At 37.5% G+C, this 26,486-nt stretch overlaps 3 protein-coding genes across 5 annotated transcripts; 2 read left to right on the forward strand and 1 right to left on the reverse strand.

The window, feature by feature from the left end:
- The first annotated feature begins 257 nt into the window (after window positions 1–257).
- On the forward strand, window positions 258–11,930 carry si:ch211-136a13.1 (HHIP-like protein 1). Of its 2 annotated transcripts, none has more exons than XM_057348694.1 (9): window positions 258–1,760; window positions 5,324–5,970; window positions 6,250–6,393; window positions 8,621–9,003; window positions 9,103–9,229; window positions 9,385–9,530; window positions 9,634–9,715; window positions 10,550–10,632; window positions 10,706–11,930. In XM_057348694.1, exons 1-9 carry the CDS (start codon window positions 1,455–1,457, stop codon window positions 11,341–11,343), a joined length of 2,556 nt encoding a protein of 851 aa, XP_057204677.1. In that variant the 5' UTR covers window positions 258–1,454; the 3' UTR covers window positions 11,344–11,930. The 2 variants fall into 2 exon arrangements, with proteins under 2 accessions (XP_057204677.1, XP_057204678.1); XM_057348695.1 differs by having other exon boundaries at window positions 260–1,760; window positions 8,621–8,949.
- Window positions 11,931–12,731: 801 nt separating this feature from the next.
- Window positions 12,732–16,437, forward strand: yif1b (Yip1 interacting factor homolog B (S. cerevisiae)). Its single transcript, XM_057348138.1, has 8 exons — window positions 12,732–12,906; window positions 13,347–13,549; window positions 13,794–13,898; window positions 14,012–14,090; window positions 14,318–14,375; window positions 14,991–15,146; window positions 15,357–15,450; window positions 15,715–16,437. The coding sequence occupies exons 1-8, from the start codon at window positions 12,873–12,875 to the stop codon at window positions 15,868–15,870; spliced, it is 885 nt and encodes a 294-aa protein (XP_057204121.1). The 5' UTR covers window positions 12,732–12,872; the 3' UTR covers window positions 15,871–16,437.
- A 449-nt stretch (window positions 16,438–16,886) lies between these two features.
- On the reverse strand, window positions 16,887–24,726 carry si:zfos-464b6.2 (uncharacterized). Of its 2 annotated transcripts, XM_057348594.1 has the most exons (3): window positions 22,095–24,204; window positions 20,538–20,579; window positions 16,887–18,873 (listed from the first exon to the last, which is right to left on the reverse strand). In XM_057348594.1, exons 1-3 carry the CDS (start codon window positions 22,120–22,122, stop codon window positions 17,432–17,434), a joined length of 1,512 nt encoding a protein of 503 aa, XP_057204577.1. In that variant the 5' UTR covers window positions 22,123–24,204; the 3' UTR covers window positions 16,887–17,431. The 2 variants fall into 2 exon arrangements, with proteins under 2 accessions (XP_057204577.1, XP_057204578.1); XM_057348595.1 differs by lacking the exons at window positions 20,538–20,579; window positions 22,095–24,204 and adding an exon at window positions 24,225–24,726 and having other exon boundaries at window positions 16,889–18,873.
- Between the last annotated feature and the right edge of the window lie 1,760 nt (window positions 24,727–26,486).

The raw sequence follows: 26,486 nt of genomic DNA on the forward strand, positions 1-26,486 counted from the left end.
GACTTCCTTTAGACACAGCGAGATATGTACCAAATTGTAATATACTCTTAGTAAAAGTTCAAGGCCTTGGCAGACATGCAAAGAAATTCAAAGTAATTGGAATTCCTTTCAGTTTACTTTACTTGCATACGCAGGCAAGGAAACCTTTCTTTCAAACTCAACGGTGGCTTTAGACGCGAGAATATCTAAGATGTACAGCTATGAGATAAGACCATGAGCATAAAATGACACATTCACACGATGTGCTTTATGAAACATGAAATATTTGTCACTGGTTTATTATTTGCACAGTTGAACTTCAAAACATCTATATTACAATATCTATATTAAGAGCAGTTACACAAAGACTCAACAGGTATAATGCAGCATCATATACACGAACCTGAATTTAAACCGGGTGTAAACAGGAATCATAAAGAAAGATCACACTTCTTCATTATACATTTCACATTTAAACTTGAAAAGTATCATTTCTGTGACACCAGTGCCATCAAACGAAATTGAAATATGTTTGTTCGAGCATCACGACTAGACAAGATGTAACAACATGTATGGTGTGAATCACTCCACAAAACCTCGAAAAGGATTTGGGAATTTCTTACGTGGGGGAAGAGATGCTCCTTCTGGCTGTCTGTCTGAATAAAATCCAGATGTGAGACACATTTGAATTGTATCATGCAAAGTAAAGCTCATGCAAGGAGATAAAATAAAGTTTTTACATATAGTTCAAGTAAAAAGTTAAGTCACCGCATTAGGAGGTTTACAATCAAGAGCTCACAAATGACAAACCGAACCACAGGATATAAATGCACTGACTGAAATCCAAAGAATAATTTATTTAAACCAAAAATCTGCCACAATTTCATCGGTCTTCTTGACACAAGTGTGAAAAACTGGTGACGTACCTGACAAGAACTTTGAGACTTACACAAGCACTCATATGCTAAAAAATAATACACTAAATAAGACATACTGGATTTTTTATACACAATAGTTCAATGACATTGCAGGAAAATGATCATGCTCTGCGAGACAGGGCAAGAAAAGAAAGCTTGGGTTAATTCGGGGGAGGGAAGCCTCAAGCGTGTGATGCAGGCCAGCCGCAAAAAAGAAGGAATGCATCTGCCAAAGGAGCGAGGGAAAGGAGGAGACGGTGGAAAAGGGGAGGGAATAGAAGCCTGTGTGTAATGATGTGTATGTGTGCGTTTGGTGTATATCTGTGTGTCTGTGGCATGGCTGTGGCTCAGACTGTTGAATGAGAGTGGGCCTTGTGTTGCACTTTTCAGGTTGCGTTCTCTCCCCTGGAGCCACATGTATGTAGTGTGTGTTTATATGCGCACGTGCCTGAGGGAGATAGCTGACCACCAGCCACCACATCTCACAGAGTGATTTGTGGAGACACCTTGGGCATTTCTCAAGCTTAGCACAAGCCACCTTTGTCAGAAGAACGTCTGATGGTTTTCCCCTGTGAAATGAATGGAATGTCACTGTGGAGAGGTTTTTGCCGTCTCTCTCACAGCTTGCTTCTGGTGATCCTCCTGTTACCTCTGCAGGGAAATGCCCACCCACAGTGCCTGGACTACAAGCCTCCGTTCCAGCCTCCGGAGCCCCTGGTCTTCTGCAAGGAGTATGCCAAATTTGGATGCTGTGATTTAGACAAGGATAACCAAATATCCCAGCGCTTCTATCAGATCATGGATTATTTCGATCACACTGGATTCATGGCCTGTGGGAAGTACATCCGCAGCATTCTGTGTCAGGTGAGATTCGCGTCAGGTTGATTGTGTTCGCAGTTCATTCTAATTGGCTTAAGTAACATTACAATAATTGCATTGGTTAATTGAATTAGTTCTTCAAATTAAATAAAGTAATAACTGCTTATATGTAATATGCTTTCGAGTGTCATTCATCAGTGTTTACAGTATGGACGAGGTTACATCATTGCGTCAGTTACATCATTTTTGTTTGGGTTGGTTTTAGAAGGTTTTAGAGGAGATGATGTGTGCATAACAGGAGACTGTTGGAATAACATACTGTATACGTGATTGAATGTGCTTTTTTAGTATTTTAGAATTTAAATGACACGTGAGATGTTCAAAGATTTTGAGTAGAAAATATAAATTGGGCATTTATTGAAATTTTTGGATGGATTGCATGCAATATTAAGCACAATAAAAAAATGACTGGGGTCACGCTTGACTGATTTTTACTGTGTTTGTTTTATGTTCTGTTAATGTTCTCAAAATAGATTTTTTATTTTTTTATTTTTAACAAATGCAAACTATAAATTGTGTTTTGATGCTCTATAATGTGGTTTGACAAGCTGCTTTAAATGGCGTTTAAGTGATAGTTCACCCAAATTTTGTCATCATTTACTCACCCTCTTGTCATTTCAAACCTTTATGACTTTCTTTCTTCTGTAGAACACAAAATAATATATTTTGAAGAAAGTTGGTAACCGAACAGCACTGGCCCCCATTCACTTCTGAATGGCCACAAAATCATTATATTACATTACCTCAAATTTAGGAATTTAGCAGACACTTTTATCTAAAGCGACTTGCAAGAGGCGAAGAAACAGTAAATTGGAAGCGTTAAATTGTAGAAGTAACAATAGAAGAGGAAGTGTTATAACAACAGACACAACATTCTTCAAAATATCTTCTTTTGTGACCTGCGGAAAAAACCTGAAATGCTCAAATGACAAGAGTGTGAGTAAATTATGACAGAACTTTTATTTTTGGGTGAAGCGCTACATCGCCCATGTTCCCGCCCCCTGATTACCCCTCCCCTTTCAAAAAAGTTACATCACAAATAAAAATTTAAATTAACATCAGAGGTTATGGTACAAGATGGATTGCAACTGTCTTAAATGTATTATCTCTCATGTAATTGGAAAAGTGTTGCAATAAAAAAAACTTGTCACTAAACTATTAAAAAAAACTCGCAATTAAATGTTCAGTCTCTGTGCTACGATCATTCAGGGATTCTCATCTCTTGTGCTTATAAAGTAAGATATTCGTAGAAAAGTTTTGGGACACAGGAACTAGTCGTTTTGTACGTTTTCTGTAAACTTTGATAATCAACCACAGCTAACATCTAAATCATGTATCTTCTTTGATATCAGATATACCCCTATAACTATTCGTTTCAGGGCGGTTGGATTTAGATTCCAGTTAAATGATTATATGTTACCCTACAGTGTTGAGATTGCATTAAGCTTGTGTTTGGCATGGAAAACAGCTGATTTATTTGGCTACTTAGTGGGGATGTTGAGCTCAATGATAGCCTTTGTTGTGATATTTATCCCAGATGCAAACAGATGCTTGTGTTTTCATCTTCAACCTGGAGAGAAGCAAAATATACACTTCCTCTCTAGCTGCACATGGGAAATATCATATTCCTATGCAAATGAGAGACAGAAATACAGAGATTTTAAAGCAGGAGGTCTTAGGAATTCATTCATGTCCTTTTGCTCACTTTTAGACACCTTCTTGTGTCTGTTAAGAACAATAATAGGCTTCTTCCGATTAGTAAACCAAAATCAGAGTACAGTCAGAAACAAACTACAAAGGTTTTTGTTTCACGAGGCCTTTACTATTAAAAACATTCAAATAACATAACAGCTCCTGTTTCTCAGTATATGATTCCAGCACCGCTTTAAGGCAAAGCTGTAAACTCATAATGCCTAATGAGTGACGCACACACACTCCAAACACGCTAATGAAATTTGAGGCCCAGTGAAGTGAAGCAAATGGTGCTGATGAGAGATCAAAACCTGACACCATCTGTTGCAGAACAAAATCCTCGTAGAGTTTGATCAGATCAGAGATTCTCATCTCCTGCAGAGCCTCATCATCACAGAACCAGAAACAGGAGCTGTTAGAGATGTTATTTGAATGTTATTCAGAACCATGTGAACAAAATGATATGAGGGAGAAAAATAGAAAGATGATTCGACTTTAACTTAAATAACTTAAAACAACACTTCGGCGCTATAGAAAGATCCAGTAATATAAAATAAAAAGTATTAAAAAAATGTAATAGTATGTCATTGACTATTTCTCACTAGTTATTTAAGGACAATAAGCTTAGATGTCTAAAAGAGTGGCTTTATCTGAAAACAGAGCACTGAAGCTATGCATTATATCCCGACTAACTCAATGACCTACAAATTTTAGTTGAGCGTGAAACTGCACTGAACAGTTGCAGTTCCCCATCTCATCGCCAGTTTTATTTTCCTGTAGACCCACCAAAACTCTTAAAACCAAACACGATATTACATAACCACGTGTTGTGTTTGAATCGTACGCAAAAATGAGTAAAATCGCTTTTTCAACGTTATTCTTACATTCCATTTCAGTTTTACGAAAATGGAATTACCAGAGAATCCAAACCACTTTTAGTTTCATTATTTGTGTAATGTCATTATAGTAATCTCAGATGATTCGGAGTCCAGAGCTGGCAGTATTGTTGCCAGGGCTGGCTCAGTCCTCTGATGGGTGTGGTGTTGCGGCTACAACTTAATGAGGGTTCGGTTGGACCGAAATGTCCATGGGCTACTGTATTTATAGCTCAAACGATCATGACCAGCTGAATTGAACCCAGGGTTCCCAGCTGAAGTGAATATGTGCAGACTGCCACGTTTGCCAGACGATAGGAGGAGGAGACTGACAAAAAGACAGCAAACAAAAAATGACTTCTATTGAACTCACCAGTTCAGCAGATGCATTTGAGTCGCTAAAGGGTATTGATGATAGTAGTAATACTGACTTTATACGAAACAGTAAAAATAATATTAATTCACGCCAGAAACAGGGGGGTTTCAGACCAAAGCTGAATTGTTGTTTTTATATTTACAGTACAATACATCTACTGTACATAGTCTGCAGAGGCTTTCAGACATACGGTGCATTAAAGGGTTAGTTCACCCCAAAATAAAAATACTGTCATTATTTATTCACTTTCATGTCATTCAAAATCTGTATGACTTTATTTTTTGTGGAACACAAATGTCGATATTTGAGAAATGACTTGTGATGTTGTGTCCATGGAAGTCAATGGATGCCAATGTTGTTTGGTTCAACATTCTTCAGAATGTCATTTGTGTTCTGCAAGTCATACAGTTATGTAATGACATGAGTAAATGATGAAGAATTTTCATTTTTGGGTGAACTATACCTTTAGGATGTTGTACATTTTATCACTACAGTATGTGCATTGCCTGGGAGTCGAACGTACAACCCATGCGTCGTTGACACAGTTCTCCATTTATAAAATTACACATATCATGCTATATTTTCATTCTTTGATCTCGCTTCAGGAATGCTCGCCATACGCAGCTCACCTTTACGATGCGGAAGATGCCAACACCCCTATGCGAGAGCTTCCTGGTCTCTGTGGCAACTACTGTAATGATTATTGGCTCCATTGTCGCTACACTCTCAGCCTTCTGACCAATAACAATCAATCGTATGCTATTGAGGAAGACCGAAACAAATTCTGCAAATACCTGGAGCTGAAGGATCCAGAGTACTGTTACCCAAACGTCCTCATGAGTGCTGAGCTCAACACAAACCTGGGTGATGTTCAGGCAGATCCGCAGGGCTGCATACAGATGTGCCTGGAAGAAGTCGCGAATGGTCTTCGAAATCCCGTCGCTATGGTACACGCGAACGACGGCACCCATCGCTTCTTTGTCGCAGAGCAGCTGGGTTATGTGTGGACCTACCTAGCAAACGGCTCTAGAATCGACAGGCCCTTCTTGAATCTGACTAAGGCGGTTCTAACATCACCTTGGGCAGGGGATGAGCGAGGATTTCTTTGCATTGCCCTGCACCCTCGATTCACAGAAGTGAAAACGGCGTATGTATACTACTCCGTGTCTGTGAAGAAGCAGGAGAAAATTCGGATTAGTGAGTTCACACTGTCTGAATCAGATGTGAACATCTTGGATCATTCTTCAGAAAGGTGAGGAGAGAAAAACAGTATCTAAAACATATTTCAGTACTGGACAGGCTCACTCGATGTGACATGACTTGATTACACAACTAGTTAACTAAGTTTATCATTTGTACTGCAACTATGCTACAAGTGAACTGTTAGTTTACTTGTAACACTTTGAAGAATACTTTCAGTAAACTACTAGTTTTAAACCAAATTAATTACCAATGAAAAGGATTTAACATGGTCAGATTAACCATGATTTCGTGCACTTAAAGTTGCTATTGATGTCTGTTGGGTTCACAGGACACTTTTAGAGGTCGATGAGCCTGCATCAAATCACAATGGAGGTCAACTACAGTTTGGGTTAGATGGCTATCTGTACATATTCATTGGAGATGGTGGAAGAGCGGGAGACCCCTTTGGAAAGTTTGGAAATTCCCAAAACAAGTAAGTAATCCTAAAACGTATGATTTGCCTTTGTTTTGCACACTTGCATAAAGATATTTTTATTGTGAATGTACTCGCACATTTGCTTCAATTGATCCATTTCAAACTCATGACATCATCAGTTCAATTCTAACTGCCTGAGATGAAGACAACCATGATCTGCTGATGACCATAATATGGTTGTGTTAGCAGACTTGAGGCAAGCTAACTTTATTAGCTCTTATTAGCTCATTTGTTAAATACATGAGAACAAAAGTGTGGAAACTGTATAAAACAATTAACAGTGATGGCTCATGTAAAGTCTTAATATCTCTGTGTTTTTCTTAATATAAAATAAGTCCAAATGTCACCTCAGTGAATACAGAGCTATACACCATTTGCAAATGGTTAACAACAGTGTTCCAGAAGTACTTCCTGTTTCAGTTTTTTTTGTTATTTATTTTTTATGTTTATACAAGTCACACAAAGTGTTTGCTTAACATTTTGGAGCTTTGAATGTTCTGTTGGTTGTATTCTAACATCTGAAACAGTAAGTGCCTCTGGACCAGCGTTGTTTACGTCTTGCAAAAATGGTCTACATAGCAATGGTCTTCTACTGTTTCCATTACTCTGCTGGTTTAGGACAGAAGCTAGTGTTTAGGCTGTGGCCTAGTGTTTAGTGCACATGCTAGTGCGCACTCATTAAGCTGTGTGCTTGTATGGGAGAGTATGAGTTTGAATTTAGTTTATTTATGTACACTTCCCAATTTTGCTTCCCATTTTTCCTTGATATATTGTCATTTTTACGCTCATTTTAGTTAAAATGTGGCAAAAATTCCAAGTAGTACTAGTAACTAAAAAAATATAGGCACCAATCTCACTATGAGAGACATGATGTATCACCATTACATCTTTGAGCAAAGCACATTGGTTAAATTATTAATATGTTATCATATTTTGATTGTATATAGTATACAACATCCATTTATAGTATATTCAACAGCAATGTAATTTAATGTGCCTTCAGCTCTTAAACAGTCTATTCTTTGGCAAACATTTTCCCCAGTGAAGTAATGTACTTTCGGCTAGAGACCCGCAGCCTCAAAATATTAGCTTTGGCTCTACCACGCTCTGTTCCCCATGAGATGAGGCATGAGCAGATATTAGCAATGCCTGGCAAATCCACAGTGGCACAATGCCACTTAAACTGCACAGCAAGTATTTCATCCTTACAGAAGAGACCTGGCATAAACACAGAAGTCACACTTGATCCTTGGAACCACACCGCCAAGATTAAGTCAGTCATAGAGAAGTAGATGAAGTATAATGAATTATCCCTGGGATGTAAATTCGGTGATGAATTTAAAGGTCCAGTCTCATTGCAGTTTTAAGCAGCCACTGACAGTCATCTAGACTTGCTTTTTTCAGCCAAACACAAAGTTATATTTAATGATATGCTGGCTTTTCCTAGCTTTGAAATGCCATTGAATGCCATAGGTTTTGAAGCTCCAAAAGCAAATCTATCCATCAAAGAAGTAAACCATACCGTTTGGGTGGGTTACTAAATGTATACCAATGTAAAACATTATTTTTATAAGAGAAAACGACTTGTATTTTTTGCCTTTTTAGTCATTGTTTTAATATTTGGATGAACTATTGTTTGATCATTTCACCAGTTTTGTTTACGTCTTATCTGCTGTGGTCAACCACTAATTGGGTGAAGGCTTCCTTCTCTACCGTTGTGTGTGTTTTACAGTACAATTTGGTGGTATACGTAGAATTTATATTCATGTTTTCTCAGTTTCTTTGTTTTTGTAGAATATACAAGTATGAAAAATACGTTAGGCTATAACAGAAAATATTCATAGATATAACAACATTTGCTTGACTACACCAGCAATACTGGAAACAGAAGTAGTAAGATCTAAGGTTCGATTCTGTTCAAAATAGGAAAAATGTGCAAGGGGCCTCCAGACAGTTCAAGCCCTTTGCCAATGCAAATATTGACAGAGGGCATTGTGGGCCATGAAACGGTTAGTGTGAAGTTAGAAAAGATGCAGCTGACAGAGAGAGAGAGAGAGAGAGAGAGAGCTCTATTTTCACACACAAATTTTGTACTTATAATATACAATAACAAATTTCGCTCTCTGCACAACATAATACATTTATTATGTTATGAAAGTGCTCATTATCTTTACAGTATGTAAGTGCAAAAAATATACCCACCCAAAACCTTATTGTTTTACAGGTCAACTCTTCTTGGCAAGGTCTTAAGGATCGACGTAGATAACAATGACTCCGGTGCCCCCTACAGTATTCCTCCAGACAATCCTTTTGTGGGAGAAAAGGACACAAAACCAGAAATCTATGCCTATGGTGTGAGAAACATGTGGAGATGTTCCATTGACAGGGGCGATTCAATAACTGGCCAGGGAAGGGGCAGAATGCTGTGTGGAGATGTTGGACAAAATAAATACGAAGAAGTAGACCTCATCGAAAAGGGAGGAAACTATGGGTGGAGGGCAAAAGAGGGCTTTTCCTGTTATGACAGGAAACTATGCTTCAACTCCTCCCTCAGTAAGCAAGCTTGTGAAACTGAACTCTTGAACCTATCAACCTATGTATTTTCAGGTTGCTGTTTTTGACTACTAGTAAGGGATGAATTTAAGGGTAAATATCTTCTAACATTTCTCCTAACAATCTGAACTTGTGTTTTTCTCTTTTTCTTAGATGATATCCTTCCAATTTTTGCTTATCCACATAAAATTGGCAAGTCTGTAACTGGCGGCTACATCTACAGAGGCTGCCAGATGCCCAATCTTAATGGTCTGTATATCTTTGGGGATTTCATGAGTGGGTATGTAGTCTATGTTTTCTTGCTTGCTTATTTAAAGATAAATAAATCAAGAATAAAATAATTAACTAACATAGACTTATACTATCGTTCTCTTACCCATTTATTTCCGTAACTTCACTTTATAGCACATCTCATAACTGTCTGATTATTCCTAGCCGACTGATGTCCCTGAGGGAGAACCCAGACACTGGAAAATGGAACTATAAGGAGATTTGTATGGGCAATGACAAAACTTGCAATTTCCCTAAACTAATAAACAGCTATTACAAGTATATTATATCTTTTGGTGAAGACGAGGCAGGTAACTTTGAGGTTCTATTTATCCTTAGCTACATTAAAGTCAATCTCTGAATAGTTCTGCAAAGTGACACAACTTTACCGGAAACGTTGTCCTGTGTGTTTAGGAGAGCTGTACTTCCTTGCAACAGGAGCGGCCAGTGCGACAGCCAAAGCAGGAGTGGTCTACAAGATAGTGGATCCATCAAGGTACACATGAAAGTGATAGTTCATGCAAAAATGAAACTTCTGTCATCGTTTACTCACCCTCTTGCCATTTCAAACCTGTATGACTTTCACAAATTTGGTTACCAAACAACAGTGGTTCCAATTGACTTGCATTGGTTTTGTGTCCATACAATAGAAGTAAATGGGTACCGCTGTTGTTTGGTAACCAACATTTTTCAAAATAATTTTTTTTCAAAATAAAATAAAATTTCAAAAGATTTTTCAAAAAATCTTTTGCGTTCTGCAGAAGAAAGAAGGTCATACAGGTGAGTAAATGATGACAGAAGTTTCATTTTTAGGTGAACAATCCCTTTTATATTCAGAACAAATTTTTACCAAACATTCCAGAGCAGTGATTTAATTGGTTGTTAGTGCACTGCTTTGTGGTTGATGGTTCAAAACAGGCCCAGATCAGAAGAACCCAAGTCCCTATAATTTTCTGGTCCCTAAGTATGGTTTGTATTCGTCCTTCAATGTAAGTAAAAAAAATTAGATTTGGCAGTTTGAAAATGGTAAATTAGATTTATGGTTGCGTGCTTGGGAATGTGAAAGCACACCTCTTCTTATCACGGTTTGAGGTATCGTTTATGTCTGTTGCACATATGGTGCAGGATGAGTTACGCAATCAACTTTAATTCATATGGTTATGGGAATTTAAAAGGTAATACTAAAAGCGATTGACTTCGAAAATGTATATGGTTTGATAACAGGCTTTGCAGGTTTCATTTTGGCTAAAGCAGATTGATGTTATGCCGTAGGCAGGGTATGTTTGTACTTTTGATTGCAACAGCTGTGAAAAAAATCTTTACTATTCAGGAGGGCTCCTCCAGGCAAGTGTAGCTACAAGCCCATTCCAGTCAGCGTTAAGGGCAAACTGGTTCACTTCAACCCTAAGGAAGGTAAGAGATGCATTAAACACACAATGTTTCTTCCACTTTTAAACTAATTTATCTCCTTGACTTGTTTTCACAGAGTTTGTGATTAACAAAAAACCATCAACGACTGCTATTCCCAAGCCAAAACCAACCAAACCGAGCACAACCCCAATACCTCGACCACGAGTGCCACAAATGACAACTCCAAGACTACGCACAACAACCACGGTTCGACCAACGTCACGTTACCCCCCTAGTACTCTCTGGCCCAGGCCTCGGCTTGTGACCACCCCTAGGCCCACGTACTGGACCCCTGCACCCAAGTCCACAGCAAAGACGAGAGGTCGAGGCAAATCTAGGAGGAAGGGAGACAGGAGGGGCAGGTCTCGGGCCGGGATGGTGAGGCTGGTCAGCGCAGATGGTCGAAAAGACCGTGGCCGAGTGGAGATCTTCTTCCACGGCGAATGGGGCACAGTGTGCGATGATATGTTTAACATGAAGGCTGCAGATGTAGTTTGCAGGCAGCTGGGATTTCTCGCGGCCGTGCAGGTGTCTAAAAGAGCAGAGCTGGGCGCTGGGGGTGTCAGGGTTAGCATCCTGCTGGACGACGTGGAGTGCGAAGGGACTGAAAAGACTCTTCTGCAATGCAAACATGCCAAAATTGGCAAACATAACTGTTCTCATGATGAGGACGTAGGGGTGATTTGTGGCTTTGATGAACATGCAGTGGAGTGACAGAGTGTCTGTCTGTAGTCGAACACGACATATTTCATCTCAAAACTGTTGTTTACAGAGATTGCTGTCAGTTGAGAGAATGGTGGCTTCTGTCAAATGGCCTACACTAAGGTTATGACAAATTGAAAAATGTACCATTCAGCTGTAGTATCTCACAGATAATGATAAATCAATGAAACATTTATAATTATTTTCTATAGTGAATCAATGTATTGAGATGTTGACCATCTCACACAACGAATGAAAGTTGGATAACATTCATTTTCTTCCCTGTAAAAAAAAGCTATCAAAAAATCAATCTATCTATTAACTAATATTTTTCAGTGGAAGAAATACATTAACTGAATAAATAATAAAACATAAATGTGATTCAGAAATATCTACCACTCCTAAAATCAAGCATTTCTCAGATGGTCTTTCAAACACAATTCAGGTTATTTTTCTGTACATATTGCATTTTTTTGCTGAATGCTATTGTTGCACACATCATTTCTTTGTTTAAATCTTAATGATGATTTTATCAAAAAGCAAATGCTGGACATTCTTTGTTACACTGTCAATACAAAACAATGTAAATAAAAGAGTTTGCGTCATCATTCGAGAAGTGAGTGCAATTCTTTTTGAATAAAGTAATATTTTTTTGCTTTCAGAATGACAAAAAAACACTAAAACATTTAAATAACACTAATAGTGATCCTCAAATAATTTTACACGTTACATATGATAAAACTCTTCGGGTGATCACAGTGTTCAGCCACATGTTGCCAACCATATAGGATCTAGGCTACTGCTTCAGTAGATGAAAGTTTGCCCGTGAATTAAAGGGACAGTTCATCCCAAAATAAAAAATCTGTCATCATTTACTCACCCTCAGATTGTTCCAAAACTGTATAAATGTCTTTGTTCTGATGAACACAAAGAAAATTATTTGGAAGAAAAAAAAAAAATCTCTATATCTTTATCTTATGTTTATTGTATTGTATTTCTTTAATTGTTTATATATAACAATTGAAATTGAAATGAACGAAAATGAAAAGCATGAAATTGACAAGTTAAAGAGTGAACTGGATGTGAACAGTTAAACACTTAAAACTGCGACTGAAACAAGTGCAAAACAGGAGAAAAAAACAATAAATGCTTAAAAATGTCTTAGCTTCAGGTGATTTCAAAATCTTCAAGAAAAATGCATAAATTTAATAGCTTGATAATGCTAATTTTAACATTTAAAATGACATTTCTCCAAAATAGCTCGGTTATAACAGTGTTGTTGTAATAAATAGGTTATTAGTCTATTACCGAATTGTTTCTGTGGCACTGTGCTGCAATGCGTTTAAGGATGCTAAAAAAAAGTTGCGGTCTCTTTAAATGACCCGGAAGTGATCTTCTCCACCGTCTCTTTTCCTCTTTGGGTTTTCGTGGTGCTAATTTTAGTTTCGTTACCCGGTGTCTTCTCGGTAAGCAGCCCAAATGTATAAATAACTATTTATATATTTCCTTTTATTTAAAGAAGACGCATTTGTTTTGGAGAGATGGATTATCCAAACCAGAGTGGGTTCAGACAGCGTAAGTTACGTACTTATCGCGATTCGTGATTTAGATGCTTTGATGAGAGCGTTAATGCAAATGCAAAAGAAATTCAATGTTATCCGTTGACTGTGTTTCTGTGCTCTTTAAAGAATAAACATTTAATTGTAAACTGTGTGTTGTCCAGTCAGTCATTAATTTGTCAGTTTACTTTCTATAGTAGTTAGGTGTATTAAAACACAATATCTCCATTAGGAAATGAATTAAATGATGGATTGTTTGCTCAATTGTTCGTTTTACTTGATCGGTTTTCTGCTTATATATCTGTCCTTATTTGTTAGTTCACAGTTGATTTTAATCCCTTAACTTGCATGTAACATGGTTTGAAATCAGTGCAGTCAGCATTGGGCTTCTTAATAAACATTTGTGTACACAATTTTAAATGCTAACAGACTTTGACATTATTTCTTGTATTACAGAACCAAATGTCAGGATGCGAGGCACCTCTATGGACACCGGTGATGCCAGTCCATTATTTGATGACACTAGCGCTGGGGGGCACAAACACAGCGGAAAAGATGCTTATACAGGACAGGCTTTCCTCTCAGACCCCATGTCTAACCTAGCCATGGCTTATGGCAGCAGTCTGGCCTCCCACAGCAAAGAGATGATGGATAAAAATGTAGGCGATGTCTTGAAGCAAAAAAGCATTTCTGTTGTTGTGATGTAGAAAAGCATGTGATACTGTATTGAAACAAGTCCTGCCTTGTTTTTTTAAATTGTGTAATATGAATTAGGACTCTCTGGATGATTCTTATTGTTGCTTTTATTTAGAGTTGTGTTTTTAGTATATATGATGGGAATCAAAGTTTCCATTTTTGGAGCCTTTTTACAAATCTTAGTGCTATGTCTGTCCTTTTTCACAGCTGGATCGATTCATTCCCATCTCTAAGTTAAAGTACTATTTTGCAGTAGATACAGTATATGTTGGGAAGAAGCTTGGATTGCTTGTATTTCCCTACATGCATGAAGTAAGACCTTAATTCTTTTTATATAATAATTAAAAAAAAGCTTTTTCATCTAATTGTAATTTGCATGGGAGTGTATTGCTTGGAAATGTGACGTGTTGAACTGTGCTTTATAGAACTGGGAGGTGAGCTACCAACAGGACACACCAGTCGCCCCGCGGTTTGATATCAATGCCCCTGATCTATACATTCCCGGTAAGGCACAAAATCGTACACTTCTAATGATAGTGGTTCATGAGTTCTTATAAATGTTTATGTTGTCTAAGCTGTGTGCAAGATAAGGTGTATCTTGATACATTTTTTACTGAAAACGTATTTTAAACTTTTGACTAAGCCCCTTTGCCTCTTATCAGTGGACTGCAAACTTCTGAAAGTGGCATCTGTGTTTTTATTAAGATATTTGTGATCTTCTCGCTCCACAGTAATGGGTTTCATTACATACGTCCTGGTTGCAGGCCTGGCCCTGGGCACACAGAACCGGTAAGAGGCTTGTTGTCTGCTTATCAAGAGCAGACTTCACATTGTATTGTCATTGTGTTGAATGTCTGTACTAGAAGCTTCCAACACCAAAGAAAATTCCTTGTGTGTGCAAGCACACTTGGCAATAAAGCTCTTCTGATTCTGATTCTGATTGTGGACATTTGTCAATGTATAACCTGTATGGCCAAAGAACGTGGCTGCTATTGGCCATCTGTAGTGTACAAAATCACGTACCTTGATCTCTGTAAAAGCTTTACAATTACACTACAATTACTAAAAAATAAGACTCATCTCAGTTGATTTCTGTAGTTTAGAAATATATTTATAGTTTAAAATGGTCTGGACTGTTAAAAAAGCAAAGGATAAAGGAGACACTGACAGTATCAGACAGCCGTTTGTATTGATTTGCATCTCCTGTTTAAACGTAATAAGTGGAGAGTGGAGACATTTTTTCGACTACAGAAACATAATTCTTGCCACCTAAATTAGCCAATTTTGCTGATGCACGTGTTTTACAGGAAACGGGAAGTGAGAAATAAGCAAACAGTGCTTCCTACAATTGTCTTGACCTCCTTTATCCTCACCAATGTTTTTTTTTTGTCCCTCTTCGTCCAGCTTTTCTCCAGAGATTTTGGGCATTCAGGCAAGCTCAGCTCTGGTCTGGCTCATTATTGAGGTTCTGGCTGTGCTCCTCAGTCTTTATCTGGTGACAGTGAACACTGACCTCACCACTATCGATCTGGTGGCCTTTTCTGGATACAAATACGTTGGGTAATGCCTCTGGTCATTCTTGTGTGTGTGTGAAACGGTTTGGGACCTTTCCTTGTGACAAGCTTATCACACATTTTTAAAACTTTTAACCATAATAGTCCAGCTGTCCCTAATGAGATAAGCGAACAAACTTGTGTGGAAATCTGGGTTTAGTTGCAAATAGCGTAAATGGGAAATTCAAGTTTTACAATGCACTCTTTGTTTCCTCAGGATGATAGTAGGTGTGGTAGCAGGCCTTCTGTTTGGGCGGACAGGATATTACCTCACATTGCTTTGGTGCTGTGTCTCTATTTTTGTCTTTATGGTGCGTATCGAGAAACAACTTCATATGGTTCTAAAATTTCAATTGTGAACTCCCATTTTCACATTTTTCATGTTCTGCAACTTTATTATCTTTTACATTTCCTATTATTGCATTTTAAATTCATTATTACCTGACTCTGAATTGTTTAGATTCTAAACAGATTTACTTTTAAATTCGCGGTTTGTAAAGAATCAAAACCAGGTGCACCCAGGTTAAACATAGCTTTAGAAACTGAACCGTTTACCAGATCTGTTTTTGTGACAGATTCGCACACTGCGATTGAAGATCCTCTCTGAGGCAGCTGCAGAGGGACGGTTAGTGCGAGGAGCGAAAAACCAACTGCGAATGTATCTAACAATGTCCATCGCTGCTGCGCAGCCCATATTTATGTACTGGTTTACCTTTCATCTGGTCAGATAAGAACTGAAGCACCCTGGAGGAACAGCCATGTTTCTACCACAGCAGTCACAAAAGAAAGATCCTCTTCTATACAGACATGAGCCTATTTGCACACGTAATAAAAAACAATAGACATACATTGTGGAGCCTCATAGCACAATATTGCGCAGCTGTCTTTTGTATGTTTTTGTTATGTACGTTTCTAGGAACTATTGCTTTTTGGTTTGTATGATGTATGATGGGTAATGTATTTTTCTATGTTTATGTTTGCAAACCAGTCATGTTATGACTATGCCAGGCTGCCACTGTTAAATACCTGCTGGCAGACTACCTGCTATATATGTGACTGTTTGGTAACATTAACCAAATGAAACTCACTCTGTGTGATGTGTTTTGTGTACATGTAGTCATTCAGAGTCTTAAGGTTACACAAATACACGCCTAACTCAGATCTTATAGAAACACATTGCACATGCAGGGTCTGCCTGCCTTGAAATATGTCTGGAAGTAATTATACTTTTTTTAAGGTTCAGTTGCAATTCATTTTTTTCCAGAATTTGGAAATAAAAATAAAAGATGTCCACAAGAGCTCATGTTTGAAATCTGATTTGTGTTATTTTATATGGTTTCGTAGATTTAATAATTTCATAAGTATGCAAAGATGAATAGTATATGGTGTTTTTTGTTGAGTTTTGATTGTGGTGGTTGGCTGAAAACAAGGCTTGTGTTGTTTTCCCTACAAATGGTTGTATATAAAAAATGCACAATTCTGTAAATGAGTGCTTTCTAGTAATAGACGGTTTCAAAGCAACAACTTAAACAAATGTTACTGCCCATGCGGGCATTCATAACTTGGCTAAACTTCAGTTTGTACACGACTCGCTCAACAAATGTTTTAGTAAAAAAAATTATATACAATAAAATTATTTAATACAATTATTATACAATAAAATGTTTATATAAATTAATATGAATATAAATTAAATAAAATATAAACAGTTATATTATTAGCCACTAGCCAGGCTGATCAACAAACACAGACCAGAAGTTAACTTCAGGTCAGGCGCGTACGTCCGATGAAACTGTCTATAGAATGAATTTATATCAATTGTATATCAATCGATGGATTGTGTAGGTGTTCTTTGTAAAATAAATATCCATTGTAAATTAAAGGTTTTACATTTGCACTAATGACTTAAAGCGTAAACAATTCACGTTCTCCTGTAAAAGCCCACTTTAATATATTTCCCGATCACAAAACACTATCATAATATACTGTATACACAAGTCACAACTGGTTGACAATTTGCATATTCAAAGAAGGCTTGAAAGTATGGCAGTAGCGTACATCCCAAAGATCCTGTACAATCCATCAATCCACTGTTTACAATCTTTCATTTTATCAATGATCACATTCTACAATTTTTGAATGAATCACAAGTGCAGTGCGTTGTTCGTAGTAGTTATCACAGTGCAATGTCGTTTAATATTGTACAGTTTTTAATTTACTTGACAGACGTTTTAATCATAAGAATCATTTAAGCATCAAAATGATATGTTGTAAGAGCTGAAGTTTTGGTATCTAGGTGAATCCGCAGTCCTGTAAAACTTTAGAAACAGCTTTTATCAAATCATCTGCATAGCTCCAAAGACGTTTGTCTCTTATAAGGTGCGTGCCTCGTGGGTATTCACAATTTTTCAAGTGGTACATACGTGCAATGTCATTTCTGACTCTGACTGTGTTATGTCCGTTCACAGTCTTCAGCAGGCCATGTACAGTAGCCTCGAGAACCAGCCGAGGATTTACTATAACTTTAATGTTGTTAAACCTATAAGGATCGTTGGGTATTCTGTCAACATATTTTAAAATGTTTGTTCCTGGTACGTTTTTCCAAGCATCCTGCTCATATTTGTTTTGAGTTTCTGCCGTGAATGGAAACACGTTATTCTCAAACTCAAAACCTACGTCGTTGCCGTGCATCTTTTCCAACTCTGGCAACAATTCTGTCCAGGTTCTCACATTCAAAGGCAGAATGAGTTCATCTATGTCTTGTAAGGCCACATAGCGGCTTTGATACATGTATCGAAAGACACAGTCATTGAGTGCAGGAATCTGTCCGTGGTAATGCAGTTCCCCTGGTGATATCTCTTTCTGCCATCCCATTGACACTTTGATGTGCTTTTCAACGGTCCACGGGATGAGCTCAAGAAAACCACTTTTCACGTAGTAGTCGAGAACTTTCTGTGTGGCCGAATCGCAGCTGGTTTTGTAGATCACCACCTTTTGGACACCAAGCAGTGTGAACATTTCCATAGCCTCGATTAAATCCAACACCTTGTTGTAGTCAAACATAACAGAGATGCAGACTGTAAAGTTTAAACGCAAAGATTTTGGAATGACTCGATTTTCGATCGTTTGGAAGGACGTTATACTTTCAGCTAGGTTATTGGCTGTAATTGCCACGTGTGTTGGTGCAGAACACGTATGACTGAATTTGCACATAATATCAGCAGTGCCATAATCAAAGTTATAGTGGTCACTATGAATTGAATACTTGGCTTGAGTTGAGATGTTCACCCCGTCACAGCACATCACACAATAGTATGTCACTGGCTCATGACGTTGCATGATGGCAATTGACTTGATTTCCTTGGTTGCACGATGTTCCACATATGAGCCAATCACATATGTTTTGTGACGATTGACTTTAATCAAAGGGCCATTCTCCACTTTAATACGGCACACTTTTGAGGGAGGGGAACCATTTGGACCATCTTTTGTGGTGGTAGGCTTTGGCAGATCTGAGGGTTTATTCTGGTGGTTTGGCCCAATGGGTTTGGGATTTTGAAGTTTTTTGCCATTTTCTTCTTGAATCTTTGGAACAACAACCATACTAATATATATGACGACACAAACCAAACACAAAGTGAAAGGACGGATCTTTGGTAAGCAACTCCTCTTGACAGATGAAGGATTTGACTCTGATTCACTGGCCAGTTTTTCATGTTTCACCTCATATTTCCCTATAGCAACCAAAAGAATAAAAAGGAAGAATGACATTTATGCAATAAAAGGAAGCATATATATTCTGTGACATTATCTGATTTAATGTTGGAGGGTTTGTTTTAATTAAGAGGCAGATCTTGGCCTAAATGAAATCAATAGAAAATGGGTCAATTCAATTTCAATTTCAGTTCATTTATTTATTTCTGTGCCCTTTATATTTTAAAGGAGTAGATCACCTTCAAAATGAAAATTCTGTCATCATTGACATGCTCTTTTGTCATTTAAAACCTGTATAACTTTCTTCCAGAGAACACAAAATAAGATATTTTGAAAAATGTTGGTAACAGAACCGCACAGCCCCCCATTCACTTCTATTGTAAACAATGCATGTGAATGGGGGGCTGTTAACAACATTCTTCAAAATGTTCTGCGGAAGAAAGAAAGTCAGCTTTGAAATGACAAGAGGGTGAGTAAATGATGACCAGAGGTGGGTAGAGTAGCCAAAATCTTTACTCAAGTAAAAGTACAAGTAACTAGAGAAATTGTTACTCAAGTAAAAGTAAAAGTCACTATTTTAAAATTTACTTGAGTAAAAGTATAAAAGTATGCAATGAAAAAACTACTCAAGTAGCTAGTTACTTAGTTACTTTGTATCTGATTATATAGGCCTACTACATCAAATTAATATTAACGCCAATATTTTAATATTACATTTTTATCAATATTTTTAATTATCATAAACAGATATCTTTGCAATATACTAGAGAGACTGAAGAATAGATAAACACAGAAGAGACAAGCATTTCTGTAAATGCCATCTAGTCCTGATGTCAATGTAGTTTACACAACTTATTTAGAATAATAGACCATGTCAAACTAAAGCATGAACTGAACTCAGAGCATTTCCTAAGATGATCTAGAACATCTGCAGTGCTCTCTTAAATGAAATACACATTTTTGAACAAAGCTCATGTTTTCTCGTGTTGTGTCACGTGTGTGTTGTGAAACGCTCTTACTTGTAAACAAACAGTAAACAGTGAACCACACGCCCATCAACAAGTTTTCTTCCTTCTGTTCTTCAAATTTATATTTCTGCAAGCCCACTTCTTTGTTTCTGACAGGTAACGCGCATGTTGCTGTGTCTGACGAACAGGTCGCGCGGGTGCGCGCATATGGCGGGCATTTATCATTGCTGGCAAACAATGACACATTTGCAGTTTTGATTGTATAGATATATATTAATATCTACTTCATCCAATGCTCTTTGTGTTCTGCGTGTTCTTAAATTTCGCGCTACGAGGAGTGAGTAATCCTGCTTCAGATGATTCAGATCGTGCTGCGAACTGAACAAATCATTTGAACTGATTCATTAGCCTATTCAAATGGTTTTGCCCATTGTTTAATTAATGCTTTCAAAAGAATCGACTCAAAAGAATCGATCACTCGGGAATGCCCGTAAAAAGAGACGACAACCTTGAAATAAACAACGCGTTTTAAAAAGCATATTTTAAAATGAAGGACCGTCACGCAATGTAACGAAGTAAAAGTACAGATTTTCTATTAGAAATTTACTCAAGTAAGAGTAAAAGTACACACTTTTAATTTTACTTAAAAAGTACATATTTCCCAAAATGTTACTCAAGTAAATGTAACGAAGTAAATGTAGCGCGTTACTACCCACCTCTGATGATGACAGAATTTTCATTTTGAAGGTGAACTTCTCCTTTAATACAAATCCCAGTGGGTTAAGACAGACCATACCAGAATAATTTTCACAAATCCATTACAGAAATCATAAAAACGGGTTGTTGCAACAAAAAAAAGTACTGATCAACTCAAACCCCTACTGCTGTCTCATATCCAGACATTTACGGCATGAATCTAGAATGCTTAAAGGAATTGTTGCTTCTTGAAAAAGCTTTGAAACTAACTTATCTATTCTCTTATTTCTAGGGTAGACTTGTTTATTTGGAAAAAACATCACCAGAGATCAAGCACAGGCAGGTGTGAACTAGTTGCAACATGATTTACAAGATAGCACACTCGATGTTGTGAACAAACTTCATATGTTTGCTTGTCATATGCACTGTGTAGAGAAAAATGCAACAGAATAACTGAACAACAATAAAAATGTAACACAAAAGATTATTTTGTGGGGAAAGGGGCCTAATCTGTGTCAAACTACATAAATTGTATGTGAGTGTGGGCAGGCATCTTTATCTATAGTTTTGGTCTATGCCTTTAAATTCCAAAATTAGATGTACATTCTAATTTCTAAGATATAGGCCTATTCATATTTTAAGGGGAGATTTTGTGTTGCATATCTAACATGTTGAAACATTTCACATACTTCCTTCCTGGTAAAGAAAAACAAACCACATATTTGTACCAGCATGTCTAAAATGAATGTAAAAAACAGAAAAACACCAAGTATATTTACACAACCTTAAATAAAAATATGTTTTTAATGCCTGCTCTCCTCTATAAATTCATATAAAGTTACTTTTTAAACTGTTTATATTTTCATGTTTATATAATACATATAACAAGCTGTCAATAGCTTTACACTTTAACATTGTCATTTTTTTTTACTGAAATTCAGCATATAGCGTAAATCTAGCATTAATTTAAAAATATAAAAAGTATAGCCCAGCCCCCCCTCTTGTCCGGCCCCTAAACAATCCAAAACTGATCATGAAGTTTAACCTAAAAGTTTGTTTGCTGGAATTCTGTTTTGTTTTTGTGTGTGTGTGTCAATCAATCATTTTTTCCCTCTTATTATATTAGTACACAGCATATTTTGTAATAGTAGAATAAGACGCATCGCGCCTCTTATCTCAGTGATCTTCTCGTGTTTAGTTTCAAAGTAAGGTGGGTAAATGGCATACGACATTGAGTGCATACAGACCGACTTTTTTGTGCGGCACCACTTCCTCGATCAGCACCTGCTATGCGCCAACTGCATGAGCGCTAACGCCTGACGTGACAAGTGACAACTATAACTAAACTTGATTATAAGGATTAATGTGTATTATATTTGTAGGAACTCAAACTGGGCTTAAACATTTTCATAACCTAAACAAATAATATTAATTTTGGAATTAATATAACATTTAACTGCATGTGCTTTGCGTGCCGTTGAATTCCTTTCAGCATGCCAATAGACTGATTTCACACCGCTGCCATGTTGAAATCGAAATCAAGGCAGAGGTGGGAAGAAAACCAGAAGGACAGTTACCCTGCATTCCAATCCGCATAGTGCGCATACTATCCTTCCTAGTAGTATTTGAAAGTAGAATTAGTATGTCCCAAATCGTAGTATGTTGAAAATAGTATTCCAAAGATTCCCGAATGTTGTACTACTTCCGAAGTGCAGAATGATGCACACTCTGATGGCTGATATTACCCACAACCCACCACGAGTTTAGTGACGCTCCACTGCATTAATAAATTACATAACTGATGCGTCACTAAATTAACAAATATAAGTATACAGTAAACATTACATACGAAATAATGAATGAATACTTAATGGAAAGAAGAGCTGTATTTTAATGTGTGTGACAGATTGCTTCAATGACCACGTTTATATGGTCATCAGTAATCAAATTATTTGCTTAATTATTTAATTATTAGTAAGCTAATATTACGTTTAAGGTGTTTACATGAGTTGCTTTAAGAATATACCTTTCATGTTCCCGTTTTACATGTTACACTACATAGTTCGATTAATGGCATACGTCATTACGTCCCTAAGCGATGCCGTTGGACGTTCCCTCCATAATTTCACGTATCAACAAACAGTTTGTCTTCGCCATGTTACCACATACAGTTTTTAGTGTTTCATTTATTTTCTAGAATTGTTGCCATCTTTCTTGTTTCCCGTTTGGACCAAAAATGTGCTTTCTTGCTTGAAGCCATGTTGTTTGCCTTAAAACGAAACGGCTGTCCACTGCTATGCGTGTGTGTAACCTGTCGCAAAGTGCTGCGAAAGTTCCTACGTGCCGGTAATAGTGCGATTAAGGTGTGCACATGTCGATACCGCACTTCGATAATGCGACTAAAATAAGAGTACCCCACCCGTCTTAATTTGATTTGTGTTTACTACGATTATGAGTTTAGACTAATCAAAGCTAATCAAAAAGCTCTGTTTACATGGTCCATTCATAATCAGAGTATTGTCTTAATCGTGTTAATATCAGATTATTGTTGTCCATGTAAACATGTTAAATGTTATCTAGGCAACAACGCCCACTTCCAGTTCCTGTTAGTATGTCCCAGTTTGTGCAATCTATTTTGCCACGCACTATGCTATTCCAACACAAAAATAGTACCTGCTATTAGGGCTTGTATTAGTAGGCGAATTGGAACGCAGGGATAGACTGTAATGGTTTGGACAACCAACCTGGAGTTATTAAAACGATTTATTTTTCGACTTCAAGATGTCAGTGAAATCAAGACTGACTATCTATAGTGGCAGCGTGCCTTAGGTTGCCGACCCCTGCATGTTAGGCCCTCGCAAACTGATGGTTTCGAAATGACTAAATTATGATTTTGTTATCTGAGAGGGTTTCTTGTTGTTGGTTGAGAACGGTTGCAACAAGTTGCTGATTACAAAATAAAGAGGAGATACGTTTGCTATGAGTTAAGTGTTTTCTCACACTGAGAAAACATTCAAACCTATGTCTTGCATAACAGTACACTCAATATACAAATATTGAAAAAATAAGTCTACTTGTGTATATTTTCAGAATAGCCTACTCCAGGGTTGGGGTCAGATGCAATATTTGACTCTTCCATTCAAATAAATGTTTGAATGATATGAGATAAATGCAAAAGGTGTTGCAACAGCACCCAGTCCCCCCTGCTGCATTTTTACCATTAATTATAGAAAATTAACCACATTTAAATGACAGTCAACAAACATTTTTCTGGCATAGCCTACTTGTTTTACCAGCCAGTATTATTCACAAACGCATATTTTGCACTTTTGCAAAGTCATTTTAATCGCCTGCGAAACAAACTATCGTCCGGGTTATCCGAAATCAACCATTAATAAATTAAAACAGTAGAAAGCAAACATGTGAAGCAACAAAAGTGTAACACGGTGAGCTTTTAAAGGAATAAAGGGTTACGCAAGCGCGTGTAACGGTACACGTCCCAGCACACTTGGTGCGAATCAGCGCAGTTTTAATAGGACAAATTTAAGCGGTTATAATGTAAAATTACTGTCAGCATAACGTTTTTAAACCATGTACGCAATTCACACTTTATTCGATAAACTGGCTGTTCAATCCTAAGAAAGCGAAAGTGATTCCAAGGGATAGGAAAAAGGGATAAAAACGTAAACGAGACATAATGACGCTACCTTTTGAAAACATCCCGATAGATCAGACGAAGACACATGAAAAACAATGTCAGCTCATATCCCACGGGGCGTTTCACGCGCTGTCGCTCAAACCGATGTGGGTTATCCAAATATTCAGCAAGAGTTTGCAAAGTGTTTGTACTGCCATCTTAACTTTCCAATTTCTTCTTCTTTTACTCCTCTTCTGATGGTCAGTGTGTATATTGCACGGTGGTCTCTCGCAGGTGGACGTGTGAAGAGTGCGTGGACCTCAGCTGACACTCCTGCTCATTGACGTCTTGTTGAAACGACACTGTAATGTTTCAGATGTATGTGATGATGCTCATCTGTTGTCGAGCCAGTCAAGACAGGAAAAAATTAAAAAAAGAATAAGTTACAGCCCTGAGCATAGCCTGGATTTCTTGTTAACTCTTAAATTCTGTTGAGATTGACAAACTGGTGTGTTATGTTGAATAACTTTAATAACATTAACATGTCACAATTGTAGGTATTTAAACCAACCAGGAAATGCATGGTCTGTTAACTGTTAATAGTTGGGGCTGTGGCATCTGACTACGGTAGCATGTTGCACTGCACTACTATAGCATGCACAGTGCGCGGGTGTCGTTTAAAGGTGCATAAACAATTCTGCAAAAAAATGCTTTGATAAAATAAAACATTGGCTAAATGTAAAACAAATGATAGCCTTCATGTTTCCCCTATATTGATGACGATGCTTTTTTTGAATATGTGATTTACAAATAAGCAAACATTGCAACCGAGTAAGCAAAGCTTGTGCAGAATAAAGATAATTTATTTAATTGTTTTCCTTCTCTATAAATCAATATAAAGTGCTTTTGTGGTTATGGTAAAGTGCTTGTAAAAGAGAAGAAACTTTGGAGGTTTTCTCATTGTTTTAACGATCCCATTGGATTGTAGATACATGTTCTACAGAAGGCTTGACATGTCAAATTAAAGCATAAAACTCACAACTCTGTTACATCTCTGAAAACTTAATTCTATCTCAAAATTTTCAATAATAAAATAGAATATTAAAATCAAAAAAATATGTGTTAAGGTGTTTTTGTGACCTAGACATTGGTTTCTTGTTGGCTTAAACCCAGAAACTAAATAAACTTTGAATAGAACTAAAACAGTCCGATAAACAGCCAAACCCAAGTACCTAAAAATGTGTCATTAGAGTGTGGCAACATTTACAGATAAGTTGACCTAAACGTGTTCTGTCTGTGAGAGGAAATGCAACTTGCAGTTACACCCTTTTTTACACCCTCGACTGTGCAACGTGTTACACAAACCACAATTCTAACCATTACGTTTACATTTATTCATTTGGCAGACACTTTAATCCAAAGTGATTTACAAGTAGGAGAGCATATAAACATTTTGTCAACCCGCTAAACAGTACCATTAGTTTACAAGGCCATTCTGCTAGGAGGATTAAAGCTGGAGCGAGAATGAATTTTTTTAGACACAAGACATTAGTTATTGGTTAGTCAAATAAATGCAGAACGGGTATATTTTGAGCTGCTTTTTGAAAGTTATGAAGGATGCTGCAGTTCGTGTGGAGGCTGGCAGTTCACTCCACCACAGGGGAACCGAATGAGTAAAGGTTTTTGCAAGCGATTTGGTGCCTCGCTGTGATGGAACAACCAGTCGTCGCTCATTTTCAGACCGAAAATGACGGGAGTGGATGTAGACCTGGAGCAGTGAGATAAGGTATAGGGGCGAATTTGCTGTTATCGTTCTGAAGGCCAGTGTCCAGAGATGGTGGGGTCATCTGGCTGAAAAGATAAATAACGCTGCGTATCATCTGAATAAAAATGGTATGAGAACCCATGTGCCTTAATAATTGGACCCAGGGAGGTGGTATATATAGAAAAGAGGAGAGGAGCAAGAACTGATCCCTGAGGAACTCCAGTTGTCAGCTGGTGAGATCTGGATGTCTCGCCTCTCCAGGATACCTTAAAAGATCTGCCTGTGATATAAGAGTCAAACCAGTTGAGTGCAGTTCCAGTGATGCCCAGTTTGGAGACAGTGGTTCACAGTGTCAAATGCAGCAGAGAGATCAAGCAGAATAAGGACAGATGACAAGAATTTAGCCCTTGCCTGCCATGGGTTTTCAACGACAGAGAGGAGAGCGGTCTCCGTAGAATGTCCTTTCTTGAAGCCAGATTGTTGACTGTCCAGAAGGTCGTACTGTGAGAGATAGGCAGAGATTTGGTTAAAAACAACCCTTTCGAGGGCCTTGGAAAGGAAAGGCAG

This window comes from Triplophysa rosa, linkage group LG12, assembly GCF_024868665.1.
Source record: "Triplophysa rosa linkage group LG12, Trosa_1v2, whole genome shotgun sequence".
In the NCBI taxonomy this organism is placed as follows: domain Eukaryota; kingdom Metazoa; phylum Chordata; class Actinopteri; order Cypriniformes; family Nemacheilidae; genus Triplophysa; species Triplophysa rosa.

Excerpts from the sequence above, each read along its gene's own strand:
- si:ch211-136a13.1 (XM_057348694.1), top strand. The coding sequence starts at position 1,455 with ATGGTTTTCCCCTGTGAAATGAATGGAATGTCACTGTGGAGAGGTTTT. Across the intron at positions 9,230-9,384 it reads TTTGGGGATTTCATGAGTGG|CCGACTGATGTCCCTGAGGG; the intron begins GTATGTAGTCTA and ends GATTATTCCTAG. Across the intron at positions 9,716-10,549 it reads AAGATAGTGGATCCATCAAG|GAGGGCTCCTCCAGGCAAGT; the intron begins GTACACATGAAA and ends TTTACTATTCAG.
- yif1b (XM_057348138.1), top strand. The coding sequence starts at position 12,873 with ATGGATTATCCAAACCAGAGTGGGTTCAGACAGC. Across the intron at positions 14,091-14,317 it reads CCCTGATCTATACATTCCCG|TAATGGGTTTCATTACATAC; the intron begins GTAAGGCACAAA and ends CTCGCTCCACAG. Across the intron at positions 15,451-15,714 it reads TCTCTATTTTTGTCTTTATG|ATTCGCACACTGCGATTGAA; the intron begins GTGCGTATCGAG and ends TTTTTGTGACAG.
- si:zfos-464b6.2 (XM_057348594.1), bottom strand. The coding sequence starts at position 22,122 with ATGCGCACTATGCGGATTGGAATGCAGG. Across the intron at positions 20,580-22,094 it reads TATGCGGATTGGAATGCAGG|GAGAAGTTCACCTTCAAAAT; the intron begins GTAACTGTCCTT and ends TTTGTATTAAAG. Across the intron at positions 18,874-20,537 it reads AAATTCTGTCATCATCAGAG|GGAAATATGAGGTGAAACAT; the intron begins GTGGGTAGTAAC and ends TGGTTGCTATAG.